This window comes from Scylla paramamosain, chromosome 39 (genome assembly GCF_035594125.1).
Source record: "Scylla paramamosain isolate STU-SP2022 chromosome 39, ASM3559412v1, whole genome shotgun sequence".
Classification (NCBI taxonomy): Eukaryota; Metazoa; Arthropoda; class Malacostraca; order Decapoda; family Portunidae; genus Scylla; species Scylla paramamosain.
Window position 1 is genome coordinate 13482629 of NC_087189.1, and position 22253 is coordinate 13504881.

Sequence of the window (22253 nt, forward strand, 5' to 3'; positions counted from 1 at the left end):
TGTCTGCTCTGAGCCCTGAAAAGTTACTTCCCTGTAGAAAGATTATAAAATAAAGAAAATACATCAAAACATGAAGCAACCAGTTTTCTTGGAATGCATCAAGTGTTGTCAAGGGAGCTGTGGTGTGCAGGTGAACTGTGCTTCATCAATACCACTTAAAGATAGAAGTCTTTAAGTGGTATAAGGGTTATAACAAGGGAGATGTAAGCAAAATTCTTAGGATCAGCAACCAGGGTAGAACAAGAAATAATGGGTTCAAGCTTGAAAAATTTAGGTTTAGGAAGGAGATAGGAAAAAATTGGTTCTCAAATAGAGTGGTAGATGAGTGGAACGGACTCAGTAATCATGTAATTAGTGCTAGGTCACTAGAGAGCTTTAAGAGAAGATTAGACAAGTTTATGGATGGGGATAGCAGATGGAAATAGGTGGGTTTCATACAGGGACTGCCACGTGTAAGCCTGGTCACTTCTTGCAGCTTCCCTTATTTCTTATGTTCTTCTTATCAATGATTGCATTTTTCATAAGTAAGAAAACTGTAAATCAGAATCAATGACAGCTTTTAAAATTTTTCATCAATGGATTTTCACTCGAAAAATATTTTAGTGAGCATTTGAAAACAAAATTATTTCATTCATAATTTTCCACATATTAAAAATCAGTTTGAAAATCACAATTTGTCCACAGAGTAGTGACCTTTTAATGAACCTCATCATGAATTTCCCCATTATGACAATTTCAACTACATAATGATATAACTCACCACTGATCCCACACTACTGTTAAAGAATCTCTTATAACTCATCACAAATCAAACAACTATTTCTGAATCACCAACAACTGATCATTGACGGTGGTGAGTGAGTGACAGGGAAGTGCAGGTGAAGTGAACAACCTGTGTGAGAGTTGAGGATGTGGCAAGAAACAAGGAAGGCACAAGGCGACCCCCTCAGGGATGCCGTGTACTGTATACTCCATCTTTACCTGTGATGAGGTTTCAAGGGAGAGAGAGAGAGAGAGAGAGAGAGAGAGAGAGAGAGAGAGAGAGAGAGAGAGAGAGAGAGAGAGAGAGAGAGAGAGAGAGAGAGAGAGAGAGAGAGAGAGAGAGAGAGAGAGAGAGAGAGAGAGAGAGAGAGAGAGAGAGAGAGAGAGAGAGAGAGAGAGAGAGAGAGAGAGAGAGAGAGAGAGAGAGAGAGAGAGAGAGAGAGCGAGAGAGAGTGGGGGGAGGGGGTCTGCTTATTCAAGACAAAGAGTTTTGGTGCAGCAAAATTAAAGAATCATAAATGAAACACTTTTACTTTATAGCCAATTTAGCAGCATGAAATTCTTAATAAAACTGTACAATTCACTGGAACACAACCAAGAACAAGGCTCTGATAGATCAAAGCATGTATAAGATTTAGGTGACAGTCTGCTCAGATCTCTGGCAGGGAAAACAAAGCACAGAGGATGGTAATGAAGCTAACGGTGTTCATTTTATGATTCATCCTTAGGAGCATTACAAGTAGAAATCCTAGAGAGATACCAAGGTTATATATGCTTGCAATGGTCACACTCATTTAGGTAATGCTGTGCTGCTCTAGTCCACTGTTGCAAAATGGACATAGGCAGGTTAACAGTTAGTAAAGAGGTGGATTACTATGAAAATTTACAGTGGTTATGAAATATTCTTCATGAAGGAAGATTAAAGCTTCTAGATTTACATTTGTTAGAGAGGTGTAAAGGAAGAAGGGATCTGATATATTCAAGTGGCATAAGGAAAATCACAAGGTATAAACAAAACAGTAGTAATTAAGATAGGAATAAGAAACAGATTCAGTCTTTGTAAAGTTAGGTGCATCTGAAAGGTACAGGAAGAATCTGCTTATCAACTAGAGTGGTGGATGACTGGAACAGACTCAGTAATCAAGTTGTTGGTGCTTCGTCACACTGGGGCTTTAAAAGAAGACTGGTCTGACCATTTCATCTTGAGAGTTTGGGAGTTGTCCTTTCTGAGGATTTCCTGGCCTGCCACACTTTGTACTGGGCAGATTACTGGATCAGAGCTTGTCAGAGATAATCTTGCTCCCAACACATCACCCCGCCCACTTTCTCTCTCTCTCTCTCTCTCTCTCTCTCTCTCTCTCTCTCTCTCTGCATATAGAATCTACATTTCATGCAAATTTATTTCAATCAAAGAGATTTATACTTATCCATGAATTATTTGAATTTGAGAAAAATATGACTATCAGTCAGGCTGCCTTTCCCCTCCCCCCCTTCTCTCTCCATTATGAATTTCTTTTAAATGTGATAGGTTTTCTTTCTTATGTGATACTTTCCTTAAACTATAAAGTTCTGCTATTCTTCTTCTGCTACGACTTTTCATCACTGTTGAGGCAGAAGTCAAGGTGTGTTTTTTTTAAAGATGTTTCCCCCTGGAGGCCTAATCCTTTCCCTGATCATTAACCAGAAGGCTCTTCATCTGAAATTTCAGCAGTGTTGATAATCAGAGAATCCACAAAGTGATGCACTGCTTTATGTTATTCAGCTTCTCTTGAAGGAGTTCAGCATGGCAGCAGCTTGTGTCCAGCTGTGTGGTGTGGCATGACTCAGGGCTTCCTTCACATCATGTTTCTATCCAGCTATTTTAAAGTTGTCCTGCTTGGCGACACAGGACTTGACCTGAGCCCACATGAACCCAACAGGAATGTACTGACAGTGGTAGGGCAATAACCTCACAGGCCTCTGCCCTGCCAAGTCTGCTACTTGTGTGTTGTCAATATGATACTTTTTGCCAGCTGAAAATTTCTTTTTAAGCTTGTACAGCTCTGCCTTCAGTAGTTCATCACTGGGCTGTACACCTTTTCAAGCCACTCCTTCAGTTCCGTCCAAACACTCTGGATAAAATGGTCAGACCATACATAAATTTATGGAGAGGGATGAGAGGAGGATATGCAAGATATTTATGCTTTATACAGGAACTGCCATTTGTACCAGGCCTGACTTTTTTTTTTTTTTTTTGTAGGAGGGAGACCAGTCAAAGCTTACAGCTTCCTTCATTTGATATTCTTATGTATGTTGTTGTCATTGCAATTCATATTTTCTTGTGGAATGAGTTTGGAGGTTGGAGGTTGGAGGCTGCTGAGTTGGCTCAACAATGACAGTAAATAGACTTATAACACTAAAGCAATATGATCCCTCACTATATTGAAGTAATTGAGGAAAACCAAAGCTAAAAAGACCGAAAATTTGATACATTCACGGTGCATGCTGAACATTTGTGCATTGTATCATGCTTCGCTGGTTGTGCCTGATGCATGTCCAATAGCCTACATGCCTATCACCTGCATGACAGCCTACATGCAGACATGATCCTCTCATCATTGGTAGTATGTAAATATCACCACTAATTACGTGTACAGCTCCACCATCCTAATTCAAACATCCATAGTTTGAAAAGTTCTGAAAAATGCATTTGTTCATGGAATGTGACAGGTGGGTGGCAACACTGGAAGCTGCGAGTGTTCAGTTGTGGCTGCCTTGGGGACCAATCTGTCTGTCTGCCGCTCTACCGCGTCTGTCACATTTCTCATCTTACCAAACCTGCCTACACTCGGCGCCAGGCCAGGCCGGGGCAACACAAGCAGACAACCTTACGCCATTTTTAGGTGTTACCATTTCCAACAAATTTAAGATAAAGTCATAATTAACAGTACCAGTAACATTCTAAACTTTCTATGCCATCACCGTGAAGAAATCCTAGCCAGCAGGGGCACCAGTGGCAGTTTCCCGGCCCTGCAGCACGCCAGTGGGAGCGGGTGGACATTGGGCATTACAGGAAGACCACCACACTTACATCTGTATTAACGCTATTTCTCACTTCACTAACTGCACTCATCATTAATATGGAAGACACTGCATCATGGAATTTGTACATACAGGAAAAGGCAAATGAACAAGACTTGGGGAAAAAAAAAAAAAAAAAAAAGCACACTGGTCATGGGTGGCGCCGACATGCTACCTCGCCGTCACACCAGCACCGCTTATCCCACCCCCGTCTTCTTATATCTCCCTCCCGCGCCTCGTACCTCACTGTGCGATGAATAGCAATACTGGTCCCACTATATGAGCAACACACGGGATCTTTCATGGGGTATAAATAGGTGAAAACTCCAGATTTCTTACACTCACTTACCTCACGTGCGCGGTATCTGAGGCATCTGAGGCGTGATGGCTGCCGTTTTCCGTTTCGCCAACGGTGCTGCTTATTTTTGCTCTAACGTCAATTGCTCTCTATACATTTTCATTATTATCTATCTCCACTTTTTAATATTTTTATTATGTTTTGTTCTAGCTGACCTGATGGGCATTTCCGAAAACCAGTGGAAATTTAAGTATTCACTTCCAGAAACGAATAAAATTATTCTCTCTCTCTCTCTCTCTCAACCTTGTTACACTTCTATAATGTATTCATATTCCAGATGAGCATGGAAGTAAGGACTGACATGGTTACCGTGAGTACATCGGGATATTCGGCGATTTGTGACGTCACCTTCAGAAATAAAAAGTTCCAGTATACTTGCGCGAGTAACTGTAGTATTTGCAAGCTTCTCTTCTAATTTTGCTAAGAGTTCTAAGGGCCTGCCTCACAGACGGCGGGCGTGTACTTTGCATAACAAGGCATTACGGTGGCTTACTCACACTCATTACGAATCTGAACATAAGAACATAAGAAATAAGGGAAGCTGCAAGAAGCGACCAGGCTTACACGTGGCAGTCCCTGTATGAAATATACCTACCTATTTCCATCTATTATCCCCATTCATAAACTTGTCTAATCTTCTCAATCAATTCACACTATTCACTTTCTTACACGTTCATTAGTATTTACTCTGTGGCAGCATTTCAGGTCTTACAGTGTACCTTAAGCAATGCAATACTGAGTCAAGCATGAAGTGAGTGAATGAAGTCTCAGGGATTCATAACTACTGGATTCGGACAGCTGTTATCACCAAGGATTCTACATGTACGTTCTATGGTTATCATCACTGTGGACTTCCGTCTTCGCCTCTTACTTCATCGCGTTGTCCTGGATACAACAGCAGCAACTGCAGCAGCAGCAGCAATAAAAAAATATTATAAGAACAAAAATAATGAAGTATTGCCTTCGTCACCATAGGAAGCTTACACTTAACAGTACAGCGGAGTAAAAACCAACGATCAACTTTTCTTTATATATATATATATTTTCATTGTCGTATACAATCTACTCCATATTAGCAATAATTATTTCATAACAAGATACTTCATATATATATATATATATATATATATATATATATATATATATATATATATATATATATATATATATATATATATATATATTACTCTTTTCTTCTTTTTCTGAGGTGATTACAGACTCCACGACCACTTTTTTTTTTTTACTTAATGTTAATAATATGTTGTCACTCCCTTACAAAAATCTTGGAAGAAAACACACACACACACACACACACACACACACACACACACACACACACACACACACACACACACACACACACACACATACACACAGATGTACATACGAGTACACATATAAAATGAATACAGCCATCGCCTGCCGCACCTGGTCCTTAGCCAAACACTGGGGTTGGTGGGGGAGGGTGCGGCGCCACTCGTGTATCAAAAGGGTTGTTGATTGGTTCCTTCATTACTCTCCACAAATGAAAGGCAAAGAATAACAGAATCCTCGCACCCTTGCCGGCTCGCCTGTCAGTGCGCGCCTTGCTGGGCGTCACAAGGTAGACTGTCACGGGAACATTACAACTACATACAGGAAAATACTGAGAAAACGTTTAGTATTAAGCTATATAACGGTGTGTGTGTGTGTGTGTGTGTGTGTGTGTGTGTGTGTGTGTGTGTGTGTGTGTGTGTGATACAAAGTAGAAAATCTCCATCTAGTTCAAAGTTCAAGAAGTTATTTACAAAAGAACACATCATCCCGTGTGTGTGTGTGTGTGTGTGTGTGTGTGTGTGTGTGTGTGTGTGTGTGTGTGTGTGTGTGTGTGTGTGTGTGTGTAGTAAGCGTGAAGGGTGATTCAAGTTAACAATGAGAGAACAAAAAGAACATTTGTGCGTATTGGAAGTCTACCTTTAGAGAAAATGTAAACTCACACACACACACACACACACACACACACACACACACACACACACACACACACACACACACACACACACACACACACACACACACACACACACTTTCTATTCTTGAAAAATGCAAGGGAAGTGGTGTGGCTGTGGAAAGGAAAAAAGGAGGAGGAGGAGGAGGAGGAGGAGGAGGAGGAGGAGGAGGAGGAGGAGGAGGAGGAAGGGAGGGCAGGGAGAGTCGTGTCTCCCCAATAGAGTCTCCTTAGCCTCCCTTTCTGCGCTACTCTGAGGGAGAAGCAGCGAACCAATCACGACGCGACCTGCTGCAGAGAGAGAGAGAGAGAGAGAGAGAGAGAGAGAGAGAGAGAGAGAGAGAGAGAGAGAGAGAGAGAGAGAGAAAAAACTAATGATACGAAACATCAGGTCACCATTCACTGTTTCTCCCGCTCAGTAGACCCTCCATCGACCTTCCATTTAGCGAGTCAGTCATCAACCATCCTTCGTGCTCAGGTAGAACAACAACAGGAACAACAACAACAACAACAACAACCCGTCAAGACAACAAACAAACAGCCAGCCAGCCAGCCAAGTCTGTCTCTCTCTCTCTCTCTCTCACTCTCACTCTCTATCGTTCGCCCGAGTGTGGAAGATTTAGGAGTTTTTTAAAAAAGTCGACGATATCAGAAGGAGTGTAATAAGAAGTCGACGTTCAGCATCACCTCAATCTCATCACTCGCGGTCCCTCCTTCCTCAGGTTCTAAATAAGGGTATAGCACCAACGTCATATAATCTTATAGGACATGCAAACAAACAAACGAACGAACTAACGATTAACGAATACTGGAACCAGAAAAAAACGGAAATATTCAGCTACATTAATAAATATCTTAGGCATTTTACTATTTTTTTGTTGATTTTTTTTTTTTTTGTCTTTTCTTTACATCTGTCATTAGAAAACAACCTCGCCCCATATATCAAAAAGCTTAAATACTTATTTGTATATGCAGACAGACCAGCACTGGCAAGGCTTACACGTCCAAGCTGGCCACATGAGCTTAGCCTAGCGGGAGAGGAAGGCGGTCAGGAAGGGGACCCGATTCTACAACCAAAAGGACTCGATGCGCTGGTGATGTTGATGTGGTGTCAGCTGTGCCTTCAGATCACATCATGGCCCGTATTCAGAAACGCTTTGCTCTCTCACCGCGACTATTTTCCAAGATCACAGAGATGCTTAATTGGGTTCTCAAGAGTGTTTCTCCTGTTAATAATGTAGAAATCTTGTTAATCTATCACTACAGTCATAAAAATGCTCTTAAAAACCCGTGTAATTTCAACTAGTGCCTTTTGAAAGTAGTGGAGGTGCGGCGCAGAAGTGTTTCAGGATACGGTCCTATGCAGATCAGAGCGATGAATAATGTGAATAATTAATAATGTACTGCGGCTACTAAATAAATGTTCTTTGTCTCAACCCAAACCCTGACTCCTCGTGGTCATCTGAAGGCCCTTGCTTTGATTCATTCAGTGGGGAAGCGGTGTCAGAGTGGCTAGAGCACGGAGCACCCACACTAGTTTGTCCTGAAGGAAGCTGGCCGTTTTCACGCCACTACGTTGTGACCCCCGTGCTGACCATCGAGTGTGTGTGGCGACATGACCCTCTACGTCACTCGATAAACCTTGCCTGTCACGACGAGCAGACCACACAAGCTTCCAGAAAACGGAAATGACAACAAGCACTAAAGGTCACGGCACTGAAAAAAATGGACAGCAAACATATCGCACTTAGCACTACACGAGCCCTCTGTGTGGGAACAAAGAGAACAAAGAACAATGTGGGTAATGTGCGTGCCGCGACCTGCTGTCTGGTGAAACACGGGCAGAGGAGGAATCAACACAGTGCAATAAAGGACCGTATTCTGAAACGCTTTGCTCTCTCACCACGACTATTTTCAAAGGTCGCAGGGATGATTAACCGGGTTCTCAAGACTATTTCTCCTGTTCATAATGCAAAAATCTTGTTAATCTGCCACTAGAACATGAAAACACCCTTAAAAACCCGTGTAACCTCAACTAGAACCTTATCAATGTAGTGGAGGTGCGGCGTAGTGTTTCAGAATACGGTCCTTGAAAAGCGAAAGTAAACCAGCGAGTGTGTGGGTGTGGGCCGTGTGAGTGCTGCCATCTGCCTGTATGCGTGTCTTTACACATTTACATATAAACCCGTGTTACACATGTATTGACATAGTGCGAGATGGTGGCGTGGTGCAGCGTGGCGCTGCGCGGAGTGGTGCGGAGTGGTGCTCCGACGCCCACCGCCACTTGCATGGGCTGGTGAATATCTCGCAAGTGGTCACACACGCACGCACGCACACACACACGCTTTTCTGTAAGTTATACAAAGTTACAACGATTCTGGGATTAACGAATACAACTTATATATCAGGTATAAGAACGTTAACCCACCTTCGTTAAATACATTAAATATACTTATAAAAACACTAATTTTTCTGGCACTTTTTTCCCTTTGGTTTACATACAAATGCACACATGAGGGATGACAGCTGTCCTTATCACATGTCTCCACGCGGGAGGTCGAAAAAGGTTCCAATAAAGTCTCAAGTGAAGGGTTCCTGTGGTGGCTTGTGGTGGTGGTGAAGTATTTACAGATGGGCGGTGAGGGGCGGTCGCTCCGGGATGTGGGGTGGAAGGTCTGACTGCACCTGCGGGGAGGAAGCAGCGAGGGCGTCAGGACTGCAGCGTGAACAGTAAAGAGAAACATTCTGCCTCAGATATTCATGAGGAAGTGTAAGTTGTAGCTTGTGACTTTGAGCCGTATTCTGAAACACTTCTGGCCGCACCTCCACTATCTTCAAAAGCCTTCAGTTGAAGTTCCACGTTTCTAGGGTTATTTTTACGGTTTCAGTGACAGATTAGCAAATTTTACATTATGAACAGGAAAAAGCAAAAACACTCCTGAGAACTCATTCAATCATCTCTGTGGCTTTTGAAAACAGTAGTGAGAGACCAAAAAGTTTCAGAATACTGGCCTTTATGTGATGATAATACCGTGAATCAAAAATATATTAGCAAGGTGCAAAGGAACACTGTGTGTGTGTGTGTGTGTGTGAAGCAGGGTACTCACCAGGGCATCACAGCCAGCCGGCCGCCATGTGTCTGTTGACGGGCTGGACGCCGGGCAGATGAGGCGCTTGCTGCACGGACCCGTTGGCGGGGCGACCACTCACGAGGGGCTCCGAGGACTCACTGACGGGCATGGGTAGCAGGGACCCACTACCCGAGGAGGGGGAGGCGGGCACGAAGGGAGGCGCACCGGCAGGGGGCGCGGCAGTGGTGGTGGGAGGAGTGGGCGTCCACGAAGGGTAAGGAGGGGGCGGCTCTGTCTCCGTGGAGGAGTGTGAGGGGGTGGAGAAGCTGCCCAGCCCGGGGCCCTCAAAGCTCACGGAGTTCTTGGGTGTTGCCTTGGGGTGCTCGGGCTGTCCCGCTGCTGCAGGCTGCTGCTGGTGCTGCTGTTGCTGCTGCTGGTGCTGCTGTTGCTGTTGCTGTTGCGTCACCAGCGCCGCTGCGTCCAGGTGCATGGTGCCGCCCGCCGCGGCGCCCGGCCTCTCCTGCCCGCTGTCGCCCCCGGAGCGCAGGATGCCCTGGGGCGGCGGCACCTCGCCGCCCTCGGAGTCCCCCGCGGCCGGGTCGGAGGAGAGGGACTCGTCGGAGCGGGAGCGGGAGAGGAGCTTCTTGACGCGAGCGTTCTTGGCCGCCTCCACCAGGGTGCCCCAGCGCTTCTTGTTGGTCGGCCGTCCCAGCCGCGCCTCCGCCAGCCGGGCCAGCCGAGCCAGCTTGTTCTGCGGCGACCGCTTCACCGCCACCTCCACCACCTGCAGCACGGCACTCAGTCACCGCGGGACTCACCTTCTGGCGGGCGTGTTGGGCTGCGGTGCCGCGGGGCCGGCCACGCTGTGCGCCTCTCATGCACGTGTACCACACCACCGACACCCAGCGCGCGCGCGTACACACGCACGCACGCACTCACTCTCTCTCACACACACACACACACACACACACACACACACACACACACACACACACACACACACACACACACACACACACACACCCCACACGCACACACACAAAATGCACATCCAAATGCAATGTGGAGGTGCCAACACAGTAACACCATTCAACACAGTCCAGTGGCACAACATTGTGTTTATTGCAGCTCCTGAACATGTTACCCTCACCTGGCAGTGACTGTAACGCTCACGTGACACGCGGTGACTCTAGGTAGGGTGAATTAATAACTATCGCAAATTGTAATGCCACAAGAACGCTGGCAATGTCAAACACACGCAAGTACTTCATAATTTTCTTGCGTGAATATTTCTTTTTGTTGATAAAGTATCGTCATTATTCAAAACACTTTAATATGGTTGAGGACAATGTGAATATTAACCACCATTACTTACTTCAGTCCGCAAGAGTGACGAGATTCACGGACACACACTTGGCTAACTGCTTGGTGCAGGTCACACTCCGGAATGCACAACACGAAGCAATCTACTGCTGTTTATTCATCAATAAAGTTTCTGGATAATGATCATTGCCAATTAAAAAAAAAAAAAAATTACATCTGCATAATGAGTCATTCAACAACTACGAACTCATAAATTAGCGTGGATGGCAAACATTAAGGTGGATGGGTGAGGTAACTTGCTCAGAAAAGACTGCGTGGTGTGTGTGGCGGCTCAGCGAGGTGAGGGCGTGAGGGGGACACACACCATGATGCACAGTATCACTAACACACACCGCATGCTAAACGTGACGTCAACACACCCCAGATCGCTCGCACGACTTGTAAGCCAAACAGAAGGTTCAAACTGGATCCTCATGTGATAATGTAAATAGCCAAAGCTTGCTTCCCTCGGCAGTAACTTCCAGCGGTCTCGCCTTCCCCTGTAGGCATAACTTATACTTGACTTACTAACAAACGCCAGAGGGCAACCACTGCCTATTCTCTTCAGACCTCGCTCATTCCACGCTGGTAGACAAGTCACTGTCAAAACCTCCTCTGCTGATGTGGAACCTGCCACTCTTCTGCATCAGTGTTAAGGCAACAATGCATCACGTCAACGAGGATCCCAAAGCGCCTCTGATATCATCACCTGCTGGACTACTGTACTACCTTCACCAAACACCATTTCAACCATGTGCTCGCTGCCGCGGTCCCTCAGTCACCCTCACTTATGTTTCCGCATCCCACAGCTGCCACCAGTTGTGGTGCTGCTCCCACATTAAGGAAAAAAGACACACTGGACTCGTGTTGAGGGGAGTGATGAGCGCTGAGTGCTTCTCTAAGCCAGTTGTTCCTCGCTGAAGTGACAAGGTGTTGCCTTAACACACAGGAACGGAAGCAGGTCTTTTACAACAGCAAGGAAGGATTGGAAAATATATGTAATTCCAGTTACTACAATATGAATAAGTACAACTTCCAGATGCTTCGTAGAGGCTTGAAGATTGTCTTGGTGAGGCACTAGTGTGTTCAGGGCCACAGGTTCGAATCCCATTACCGTCAACAAGAAACAGTGGTGTCAAAGCATAGAGGCAAAGTATGGACTGGGCTCTGTGTGTGAGGCGAGCACTGGCCAGACTAGCAAACAGCACCTCTGTGGTCTGACTCAGGCCTCACCCACTACTGGAGGGAGCCTTGTACTAAGCTACGCGTGACCATGAAGGCACGACCACTCCATCGTTGTGTCGAGGGAAGCAAGGGGCGTGAGGACCCAGCACACATCGAGGAGGTCAGTAATACAGAAGTCGGCCTTACAGCCCTGGCGGTGGTGACGCGGCTCCTGCTGCTGGTGGTGAGTCCTTGTGGACTGTGTGCCTTGAGGGGGGGATGGGGGACGAGCCCGCCGGGGTCCCTTCTACACTCACCACGATTATGATGGTGATGACACCCATGGAAATGATGATGATGATGATGATGATGACAACATCTCGTCTTTCTCGCAACCACCCACCGTCTCTCTCTCTCACACACACACACACACACACACACACACACACACACACACACACACACACTTCCATGCACATACACCAAACATACACACATACAAGGAGTGGGTGTGGCCAGGGGTGGGGGGTGGGGGGAGCGCCACACTCTGCCCCTGGCCAGTGTTCTCTGAGGAAGGGAGGGCAAGTGAGGGGGGAGGGAGGGGCGGGGAGCGGGAGCAGAAAAAAAAAAAGACCTAGACAGCACCATGGGTCGGGTGGGGGGGGGTTATGGGTTACTTACAATCTTTAATATGTGAGGTGGTTATTCTGAAAAAAGAATTACGTTTGGAATCACTTTAGTAGGATGTCCCGGCACAGACTGGCTGTTGTTAAGGCTGACGGTATTCAAACATGATATTAGTGTTATTATTCCTTCATATTCTAGTCAACACCTCAAAAAAGAGGAAAAAAAGAGGAGCATTCAGAGTAAGAAGGAGGGAGTGGGTGTGTGGGGGAGAGTCCTCCACGCAGCCTTACCTCAGCTGTTGCCGGCAAGACTGTGGAGGTGGCGATGCTGAAGTGTGAGGCCAGGGAACCCACGCCCAGATTGAAGCCTTTCATCAGCCGCCGCTCCTTCTGCCGGTTCTTCTTTCCTCCTGTACCTATAGACGGGGCCAAGCAGCGTTACGCCCCATGCTCCTCACCGCCACCACGCCCATACGCCCACGCCCCGCCACGCCAGGTGAGCCGCGCACACTGACGCACGCCCACCTGTGTGCCCGCCTGCTCGCTGACCTTCGCGCTAGGCATCTCAAATTCCTCGTGACATTGGTTTATGATGGCAAGGGGAAAACGTGACGCGTGCCTGAGGCGGCTGAGTGTTGGGCGCTACATTGAGCCTTTGGGGAAATATGCAACTTTCTGGAAAATAGCAACAGCTCGCAAAAAGTGTAAAAAATCATGACTTGTGAGTGACGGGGAGTGAAAACTGTAAACAAAAAAACGAAAAGGGAAAAAAAAAAAAAAATGAGTGCTCGTATATTCCAAGATGAGTGAACTGCAAAGGGGAAGATTAGTATCATTACCCAAACTTCTCTCTCTCACACACGCACGCACGCACACACACACACACGAACACTCATGAAGAACAATAAGTAAGTACATGTCCAATACAGAGAAGAAAGACATGAGATAGTGCTGGTGACTTTTTTTTTTTTTTTTGGCTATAAAGTAAAAATTTCCAAAAAAAAACATTACTCTTTTTAATCTTTTGTTCTAGTTCCTTAATGTTAGAGCAAGACCATCATGCACAAGAGTGACTCGCGGCAGCCAGCCAGGTAGGGAGCAACACTAGTGACCAGGAACCACGGGACAACAGATGACCCGGACAGCAGCACGTCTCACAGGAAGGGACAGGGACAGCCACAGAGGGGAGAAAGGGAGCCCTACTCTACACTAAGGACTTTTGAAACAATTCTGCACCGCACCACCACTGCTTACAAGAGGCTCTTTATAGTTGAAGTTACACACGGGGTTTTTAAGGGTGTTTTTAATGGTTCTAGTGACCGATTAACAAGCTCATCATCTCTGTGGTCTTTGAGAATGGTAGTGAGAGAGCAAAGTCTTTCAGAATACAGGACTTACGACCGTATTCCGAAACACTCTTGTAATGCGCCTTTCAAGAAGCACTACTTGAAGTTACACGGGTTTTTTAAGGTGTTTTTTTACGTTTTTAGTGATAGTTTAACAAGATTTCTACAATATCAGCATTAGAGCTTTTGAGAACCAGGCTAATCGACTCTGTAACCTTTGAAAGTCGTCGTGGTGAGGGCAGAGTGTTTCTTGACACGGGCCTAAGGTACGGGCATACAGCTTGGTTGGTAACTCAACTAACACTAAGACTCAACATTGCTCTATATCCACTAGCAAGTCTTACGTTACATTACTTATTTATGCTTTTACTTTACTTTTCCGATGACACATACCTTTCTCAGTGCTTTAGTTGTTAAGTTGAATACAAAATGTTCAAAATGTTAATGTATTTCTGAAGATGTTGAAAAAAAAAATATATATATACGTACATGAGAAGACTGACAGGTTTATATGAAGGATGGAAGGTGTGGGGCAGGTGTGCGTGGGCATGAAGGAGGCTTGGAATAGCTGTGTGAGGATTTGAAGGGTGAGAGGCATGGGTCAGGTGTGTAAGTGGGTGTGGAGGATGAAAGGTGTGATGCAGGTGTGTGTGTGTGTGAAGGACGAGAGACTGAGGAGGTGTGTCTGGCTGGGGGGGAGAGGGGCAAGAAGGGAGGATAACACGTGACAAGAGAGGAGTGAGCGGGTGACAGCTTGTGGAGGAAGGGGGAAGGTTGAATATATGACGTGGGGGAAGGGGAAGGGGAAGGGGAAGGGGAAGGGAAGGAAAACATTTCATGCGCATCAATAAAGATCATGAACAGGACATGCACTTGTGACTGATTCGTGACACGTTGCTTTATGCACAGAGAGAAGACTTGTCCAGATGTGCTAAGCAAATGTACGGGATCAACACTCAGTGTGGAAAAAGAAAGGAAAAGGAGAAAAAGAAGTTCCCAAGTATATGGTTCATTTGATTCCATAAGGTGTGAGTCGCAAGGTGAGGAGAACTGACAGACTTCCAGAGTGAGAATGTGAATTGAAGGTGACTGGGAGAGTGAGGGAGCATCATGAACACTGGTTAGCTCTGGCGTCAGTAAGATGGGTGAGCGAGGGTACTGGACGCAGAGCGAGGCATGCAGCTCCAGTAGTACGTTTAGAAGGGCGGGAATGATGTGAGTAGAGGCAGAAGACAGCAAGACAGCAAGACAGCACTGCGGCAGACACGCAGCAGAAGGGAGTCAGTCCGTGAGGACCGTCAGCCTGCAGTGTTGATCAGTGTGTGTGGTGGTGGGAGCAGCAGAGCTGGCAGGACTTTGCATACTGGCTGAGAGGAAGTGGCTAAGACCACGCAGCCCTAGCCTTTGCTTGAAGCAGGATCGAACCCGCAACCTTGGGGCGGCCTGGCGAGCACTGCACCAGGCAGCCACGCGGCTGACTCGTGGCCAGAGAGGGAGAGTCATGAGGGGAAGCAAGAGCAAGAGTGACACACGCGTGTGTGAGGCGAGCGTCACGCCACGCAGCACAGGAAGCTTCAGTCAGCCAGTCAGTGTGCGGCAACAAGCAAGCACACCACTTCTTGCGGCTTGTATTCCATTTCTTTAATTGTTCAAAGCAAATAAACAATACCTTTAAAAAACGACACTTTAAAATCAAACCTTTTAAGTTGCAATTTTCTCAGAGCAATTTCAATTCCTAAGCAAAATAGTATATATATATATATATATATATATATATATATATATATATATATATATATATATATATATATATATATATATATATATATATATATATATATATATATATATATATATATATATATATATATAAAGCAGAAAAAGGTGAATCCAAGTCACATCTTTCGCGTCTTGATTCTCTTGCAGCAATGTTCGCTAGCAGGCAAATGACACACCAGCAGGACAACACAGCAAGCAACACACGGGGACCTACAAGCTGCCATGCGTAGTGAAGGGGAGTGTAAGAAGGGAGGGGGAAGGGGGGGAGGGAGGAGGGGAGGGGAGGGGTGGAGAGAAGGGAAGGGGACCTTAACACTAAGGACCAAATTCTTAAACAAACAGTTCTTCCTCTCTCCCTGTAATGCTGCTGGAGTCACCGCCGCGCCAAGAATGGTAAGATGATTAATTAATTGACTCACTTGAGGTGATGGCGCCACAGCAGCGTGACAAGGCGCCGCACGTCACAATATCACGCTACACACATTGTTAAAAGATGAAGACCAACAACAGGGACTGCCACGTGTGAGTCTGATGGCTTCTTGCAGCTTCCCTTATGTTGTATTCTTAACTCAAGATTCAAAATTAAGAGGTACTGCCAATATGGTCAAAGTGCGTTGTTAATGTAATCGAAATGAATCAAGAGTTAGTCACTATAAGCAATGTAGCGGAACGTATTGGCAGCATTACAGTGGAGCCTTCAGGATATCGTTCGTTTAATAATCCAGGCCTGACGTGAAGGGGGCATTCTTGAGACTGGTTGGGTTTTGGAACTGACTGGACACTTACACGCTCTTACATAAACAAAATATTGGCAACTTTACGATGGAGGTCCTTCAGGAAATGTCTCGTTTAAAAATACAGACCTTGATGAGGATATTCTTGAGACTAACTGAATATTTACACGAGGAGACAGCAAAAGGTTCCAATGATACGAATGTGGCTGTCCCGCACGTCAAGCAGGTACGGTGGCCACGGCAAGGTCTTCAGAGGCCTTGGGAGGCGAAGACCAGCGCTGCACGACTATTGTAGAGGGCGCCATGTGGGTCTGCACGCCTCGTGTGGTAAGGAAGCCCGTTTTCTGAAACATTTCTGCGCCGCACTTCGACTACATTCCAAAGGCTCCAGTTGAAGTGACATGGGTTATTACGGATGTTTTTATGGTTCCAGGGACAGATTAACGTGATTTCTACATCATGAACACGAGAAACACTCTTGACAACCCGGCTGGTCATCTCTGTCGTCTTTGAAAGTGGCCGTGGTGACAGCAAAGCGTTTCTGAATACGGAAATTGGAGCCGCATTCTGAAATATTTCTGCGCCGCATCTCCACTACTTTCAAAAGGCTCTAGTTGATGTTGCACGGGTTTTAAAGACGTTTTTACGGTTGCAGTTACTTTTTAACATGATTTCTACACTATGAACTGAAAAAAAAAAAACACTCTTGAGAACCAGGTTAGTCATTTCTGTGGCCTTGGAAAATAGTCGAGGTGAGAGAGCAAAGTGTCTCAGTACACGAACCAGAGTCGTGCACGTGGAGTTCCGTCAGGGTTCGACTACCGGACACTTCCTCTCACGGTTTTAATCTCGATGTGTTTCCCCGGGATTCGAACCACGAGCCGTGAACAAGTAAACGTGCTACCCGCGCTTGACTAAACCTTGACCATTTTTTATTTTTTTTTAATGTGAGAGGAGCACCGGGTTAAAAGAACTAAGAAAAAGGTCCAGTGAGGTGCCGGTCCCTTACTGCCTGAGTGAAGCGTGTCTCTGTAAACGTGACAGGCAAGACTAACTACAATTTGAATTCGTGCTTGCGAGATATGATACACCTACATAAAAAGTAAATAGATAAATAAATAAATAAATAAATAAATAAATAAATAAATGAATAAATAAATCGTTTTAGTTCTGCATAACGGTATAAAAAGAACAGAATATAAACCCATATTAGAAAAAAAATCATTATAACTTGTATGTCTTTGATCTGATATTTTGTAACGAGTAAATGAAATAAATCAATGAAATCTTAAATCTTCCATAAAAGCAATAAAAATAATAAAACACAAACTTATAATAGAAAAAAAAAAACTCATACGTCTTTCATTTATCATTTTGTAACAGTGAAAACAATAAAAAAAAATTGTAATAACATTTTAGTCTTCCATAACAGTAAAAGAATAATAATAAAGGAAAAAAAATATATAAACTGATACTAATATATGTAAAAAAAAAGATAAATAAATAAATAAAACTCTTGCCACTTCGATTTAATTTTTTGTAACAGCGGAAAAAAAATAACGAATAAAAAAACGAAATACAATGAAATCTTTAGTCTTCCATAACAGTAAAAAAAAAAATAAACAAATAAAAAAAATAAATAAAAAAACACACATTACAAACTCATACTAATAAAAAAACATAATTTACTAGAAAAAAAACAAAAAAACAAAACAAGAACCAAAACAAAACAAAACACCAACAGTCTATCTTGCCGAGACGAGTCGAGAACGAAAACAATAACAATATCATCTTTTCACCTTCCGTCCTCGATTTCCGTCACTCTTCTTCCTCTGCCACCATCCATCCATCCATCCATCCATCCATCCATCCATCCAGACAGAGCGAGGCGACACTGGAAGCTCGATATAATAGCACGCGGAATTCATTGACTCTTGTTTACATGGGGAGTGGAGAGAATTTACGGGAGGAATTAGCACGCAGGAGGAGGAGGTGGAGGAGGAGGAGGAGGAGGAGGAGGAGGAGGAGGAGGAGGAGGAGGAGGAGGAGGAGGAGGAGGAGGTGGTGAAATGAGGTAGGTATGTGATTGGGTAGGTTATGGAAGTGAGTGGAACGAAAGGATGCGGAGGAGGAGGAGGAAGAGGAGGAGGAGGAAGAGGAGGAGGAGGAAGAGGAGCCTACAGAGCCTAAATACTCCCTGGCCACTAAGAAAGGAGGAGATAGCGAAGGAGAACTCTTTGACTCAGAAGAGGTGCCGCCTTGCCCTACTCCTGCCGCCGAGGGAGGGAGGAGGAGGAGGAGGAGGAGGAGGAGGAGAAAAGAGGAGAAAAAAATGAATGAAGATAATAGAGTTAATCTGAAGGAGGAGGAGGAGGAGGAGGAGGAGGAGGAGGAGGAGGAGGAGGAGGAGGAGGAGGAGGGTGTTGACAAGTTCATATTAAGCTGCTTGTCTTCAATTTCCCCGTGACCTTGAGATTAATGCAAAAATTTTCCCTTCCTAATGAGATTCTTCCTCGAGCTAAACAGCTGACTGATTAACACACACACACACACACACACACACACACACACACACACACACACACACACACACACACACATACAACTTGCAAATGAATTCCTGTGTGTATCTTTTCCTTTTTTTTCAAGATATAATTCTGTATTTTCATAATCATTCACGTTTCTCGTTCTCAAATTACAACAAGTGGTATATTTATTTCATTCCCCTCCATTTTCTTTTATTTCACCGCAATATATATGTTTTTATTTGCTTATATTTTATTCCTACATTTAATTTGACATCTTCTGTAACTTCCTTCATTTGTTTTTCATCCTCACACAAGTTTTTAGTCCAAATAATTTTTCGATTCATATCCTTAAGTTAATTTTTTTTTTGGAGAGGTGTCCCTAAATCTGTGTGTCCCTTAAACTTTGCCCTGTACTCTTGAAAAGCTGTCTTACCCCCTGAAATATTACCCCTGTACCCTGAACTTTCAACCTACACATCCACTGAAATCTATCCTACACTACCTCTGGAATTCTTACCCAATATACGTAAGGTTTACCCGATACCCCTTAAAATTTATCCACTGCCCCTGAAACTTACCATACATCCCTGAAAACTCACTCTTTATTCTGAATTTTTATCCCTGAAACTTGTCAAATATCCCTGAAATCTAAGGTAATGCCCCCAAATAACCGTAACACCCCTAAAATTTACTCTGTATCCCTGAGAGTTTACCCTATATCCCTGAAACCTTACTTAACTCTCTCAATTTGCCTGTACGTGTCCCTGTGTATCCCTGACACCCTCGCCTGTACAGCCATTAGGGACAAGGGGAGAGGGAGGAGGCGGATCTGAGACGGCTGGAGTGGGGCAGGGAAGCGCCAGGGAAACACACAGAGAGCAGAGGACAGGAACAAAGAGGAGGAAGATGGAACAGGAGGAGTTGCAGGTGAGGGAGAGAGAGACGGAGAGAGAGAGAGACAGTGGACCATGTTTTGAAATACTTCTGAGCCTCACCTCCACTACTTTGAAAAGCCTCTAGTTGAAGTGAAGCGGGTTTTTATTTCTTTTTTTTTATCGTTTTAGAGAGAGATTAACAATATCTTTGCATTGTCGATAGAGAAACGCTCTTGAGAACGCGGCTAATCATCTGTGGCCTTGGAAAATAGTCGTGGTGAGAGAGCAAAGCGTTTCTGAACACGGTCTTAGAGAGAGAGAGAGAGAGAGGAGAGAGAGAGAGAGAGAGAGAGAGAGAGAGAGAGAGAGAGAGAGAGAGAGAGAGAGAGAGAAGAATGCAGACGGGGACTTGACAGGAGAACTTACTGCCGCGAGAAGGAATACCTTGACCTGTGGCTGTGGCTGTGGAGGTGTTCATGCCAGAGTTCTTGAGGATCTCCACCAGTTCGCAGCGGAAGGCGGAAATGTCTTGTTTAATTTCGTTGACGTCATCTTCCGTCACGCCCTGGTTCTCCGCCTTGCGCTGCTCCACTGTCACGTAGCGCCGCACCAGGTTACGCATAATGCTCTGTGTGAAGGTGCCTTGTGTTTAGTGGAGGAGAAAGAGGGAGTGCTAGGTTGAGTTAGTGTTTGAGTGTTTGTGTGTGTGTGTTTGGGGAGGGAAGTGTGGAAGTGCTGTTCGTGTGTGTGTGTGTGTGTTGGATGGGTGAGGTAAGGTTTATGTGTGTGTGTTTAAGACTCCAAGTGAATCCCTACCACAAAACAATAAGCTCACCAGTTTCGAACCACTGAACCGCCACTATGAACAACAACAACAACAACGACGACGACAGTGATAACAGTGATAATGAAGATAACAACAATGACAGTAGTAATAGTACGTGACAGCCCCAACCACACACACTAGCACTACAGCACAGCACACAGCTCGCACACAGCACAGGAGCTACAAAGGCCAGCTTCCTACAGGAGTTCTACAGATACTCATCCTTACCGAAGCTGCGGCCATGCAATAAAACGAAACAATGAGGAGAAAGACGGGGGGGGGGGTGAGAAAAGACATGGATTATAAATTTTTTTGAGGTCCAATTCTGGTCAGCAGTAAAAAAAAAAAAAAAAATAAAAAAAAATAAAAAATGAAAAAAAAAATATATAAAAATCTGTAACTTAGAAAAAAAAAGTGAGTAAAATATTCTTGTCAGTTTAGTAGTAGTGATCCAATTCATGACACCATAACCGTGAGTAGCACAAACAGCAAGAGCAACAGCTGTAGCAGCAGCAGCAGCAGCAGCAGCAGCAGCAGCAGCAGCAGCAGCAGCAGTAGCAACAGCGTTAAACTACAAGACAACACACACACACACACACACACACACACACACACACACACGTTGGAGTCTGTATCAAAGGAAAAACTACAAGTACACACACACACACACACACACACACACACACACACACACACACACACACACACACACACAGAGCTCTGAATTACTTATACAATATCATACAAGAGAGAGAGAGAGAGAGAGAGAGAGAGAGAGAGAGAGAGAGAGAGAGAGAGAGAGAGAGAGAGAGAGAGAGAGAGAGAGAGAGAGAGAGCACTACTAATGTACGAGTATTATGTATGTACAACACTTCTATTAAGACACCATAAAGGAGAAAGTAGCAACTAGACACAAGGAAGGCATTACCACCACCACCACTACCACCACCACCCAAGCTTTGAAATCTCACACACAGATGGCGTTGGTGTTGGTCTGGGTACGTGTTTTATGTCTTATTATAATTGTAATGATAATTTAATTTTTCCTCCCTTTTTCCACATGAGGGGAGTGTGTTCTTGTATATTTTGCCATATTAGTTTGTTTTTTCGTGTGTTTATGTTTTGAATTTCCAGTTTAGAGGTAAATTATAATAGTAATTGTACAACACACAGGATGTCGCTTCAAGTGTACGATAATGACGTACGATAGTTCAAGGCCAATACAGAACGTTCATCTGATCGAAAATTTAAGGAAACTCAGGTAAATAACATTCTGACCTTCCAATGACACAAACACAAAAATGAAACAGCGAATATTCAACTTTCAAGAAAATTTAGGTTGACTTTAATGAAGGAGCGGAGATGGTAACTCGCCACTGTGCACACGTGACATCCACCAACACACCTACAGCGCCACCAACACACCTGGCCTCACAAAACTGGCAGGTACAAGAAAGAGGAGAAAACTATATATATAAAGATGTCCATATACGATTACTAAAAAATAAATAAATAAAACTAAGAAAAGAGAGAAGAAAAATGAGGAATAAACAAAGTAGCGGGAAAACTGCGTCGTGCGGCTAAAAGAAAACGAACGCCATGGAGGTGGAACTGAATATTTAAGAGGGAGACTCAAGCAAATGTGAAAAGCAGGGCAGAGCGTCGCAAGCACTTTTGAAAGGCCCTCTCTCATGTTCTCTCAAGGGGCGGAGACTGTAAGAGGAGGAGGAGGAGGAGGAGGAGGAGGAGGAGGAGGAGGGAGGAGGAGGAGGAGG

The 22253-nt window shown here is 44.7% G+C and overlaps 1 protein-coding gene across 1 annotated transcript in view; it reads right to left on the reverse strand.

Annotated features, from left to right (window-relative positions):
* Nucleotides 1–5858: 5858 nt before the first annotated feature.
* Nucleotides 5859–22253, reverse strand: part of LOC135092242 (transient receptor potential-gamma protein-like) — a 180257-nt gene continuing 163862 nt past the window's right edge. The window contains 4 exon segments of the mRNA XM_063990616.1: nt 5859–8852; nt 9275–10022; nt 12682–12806; nt 20097–20280. Of these exon segments, the coding sequence (XP_063846686.1) occupies nt 9282–10022; nt 12682–12806; nt 20097–20280 (1050 nt within the window). The 3' untranslated portion in view covers nt 5859–8852; nt 9275–9281.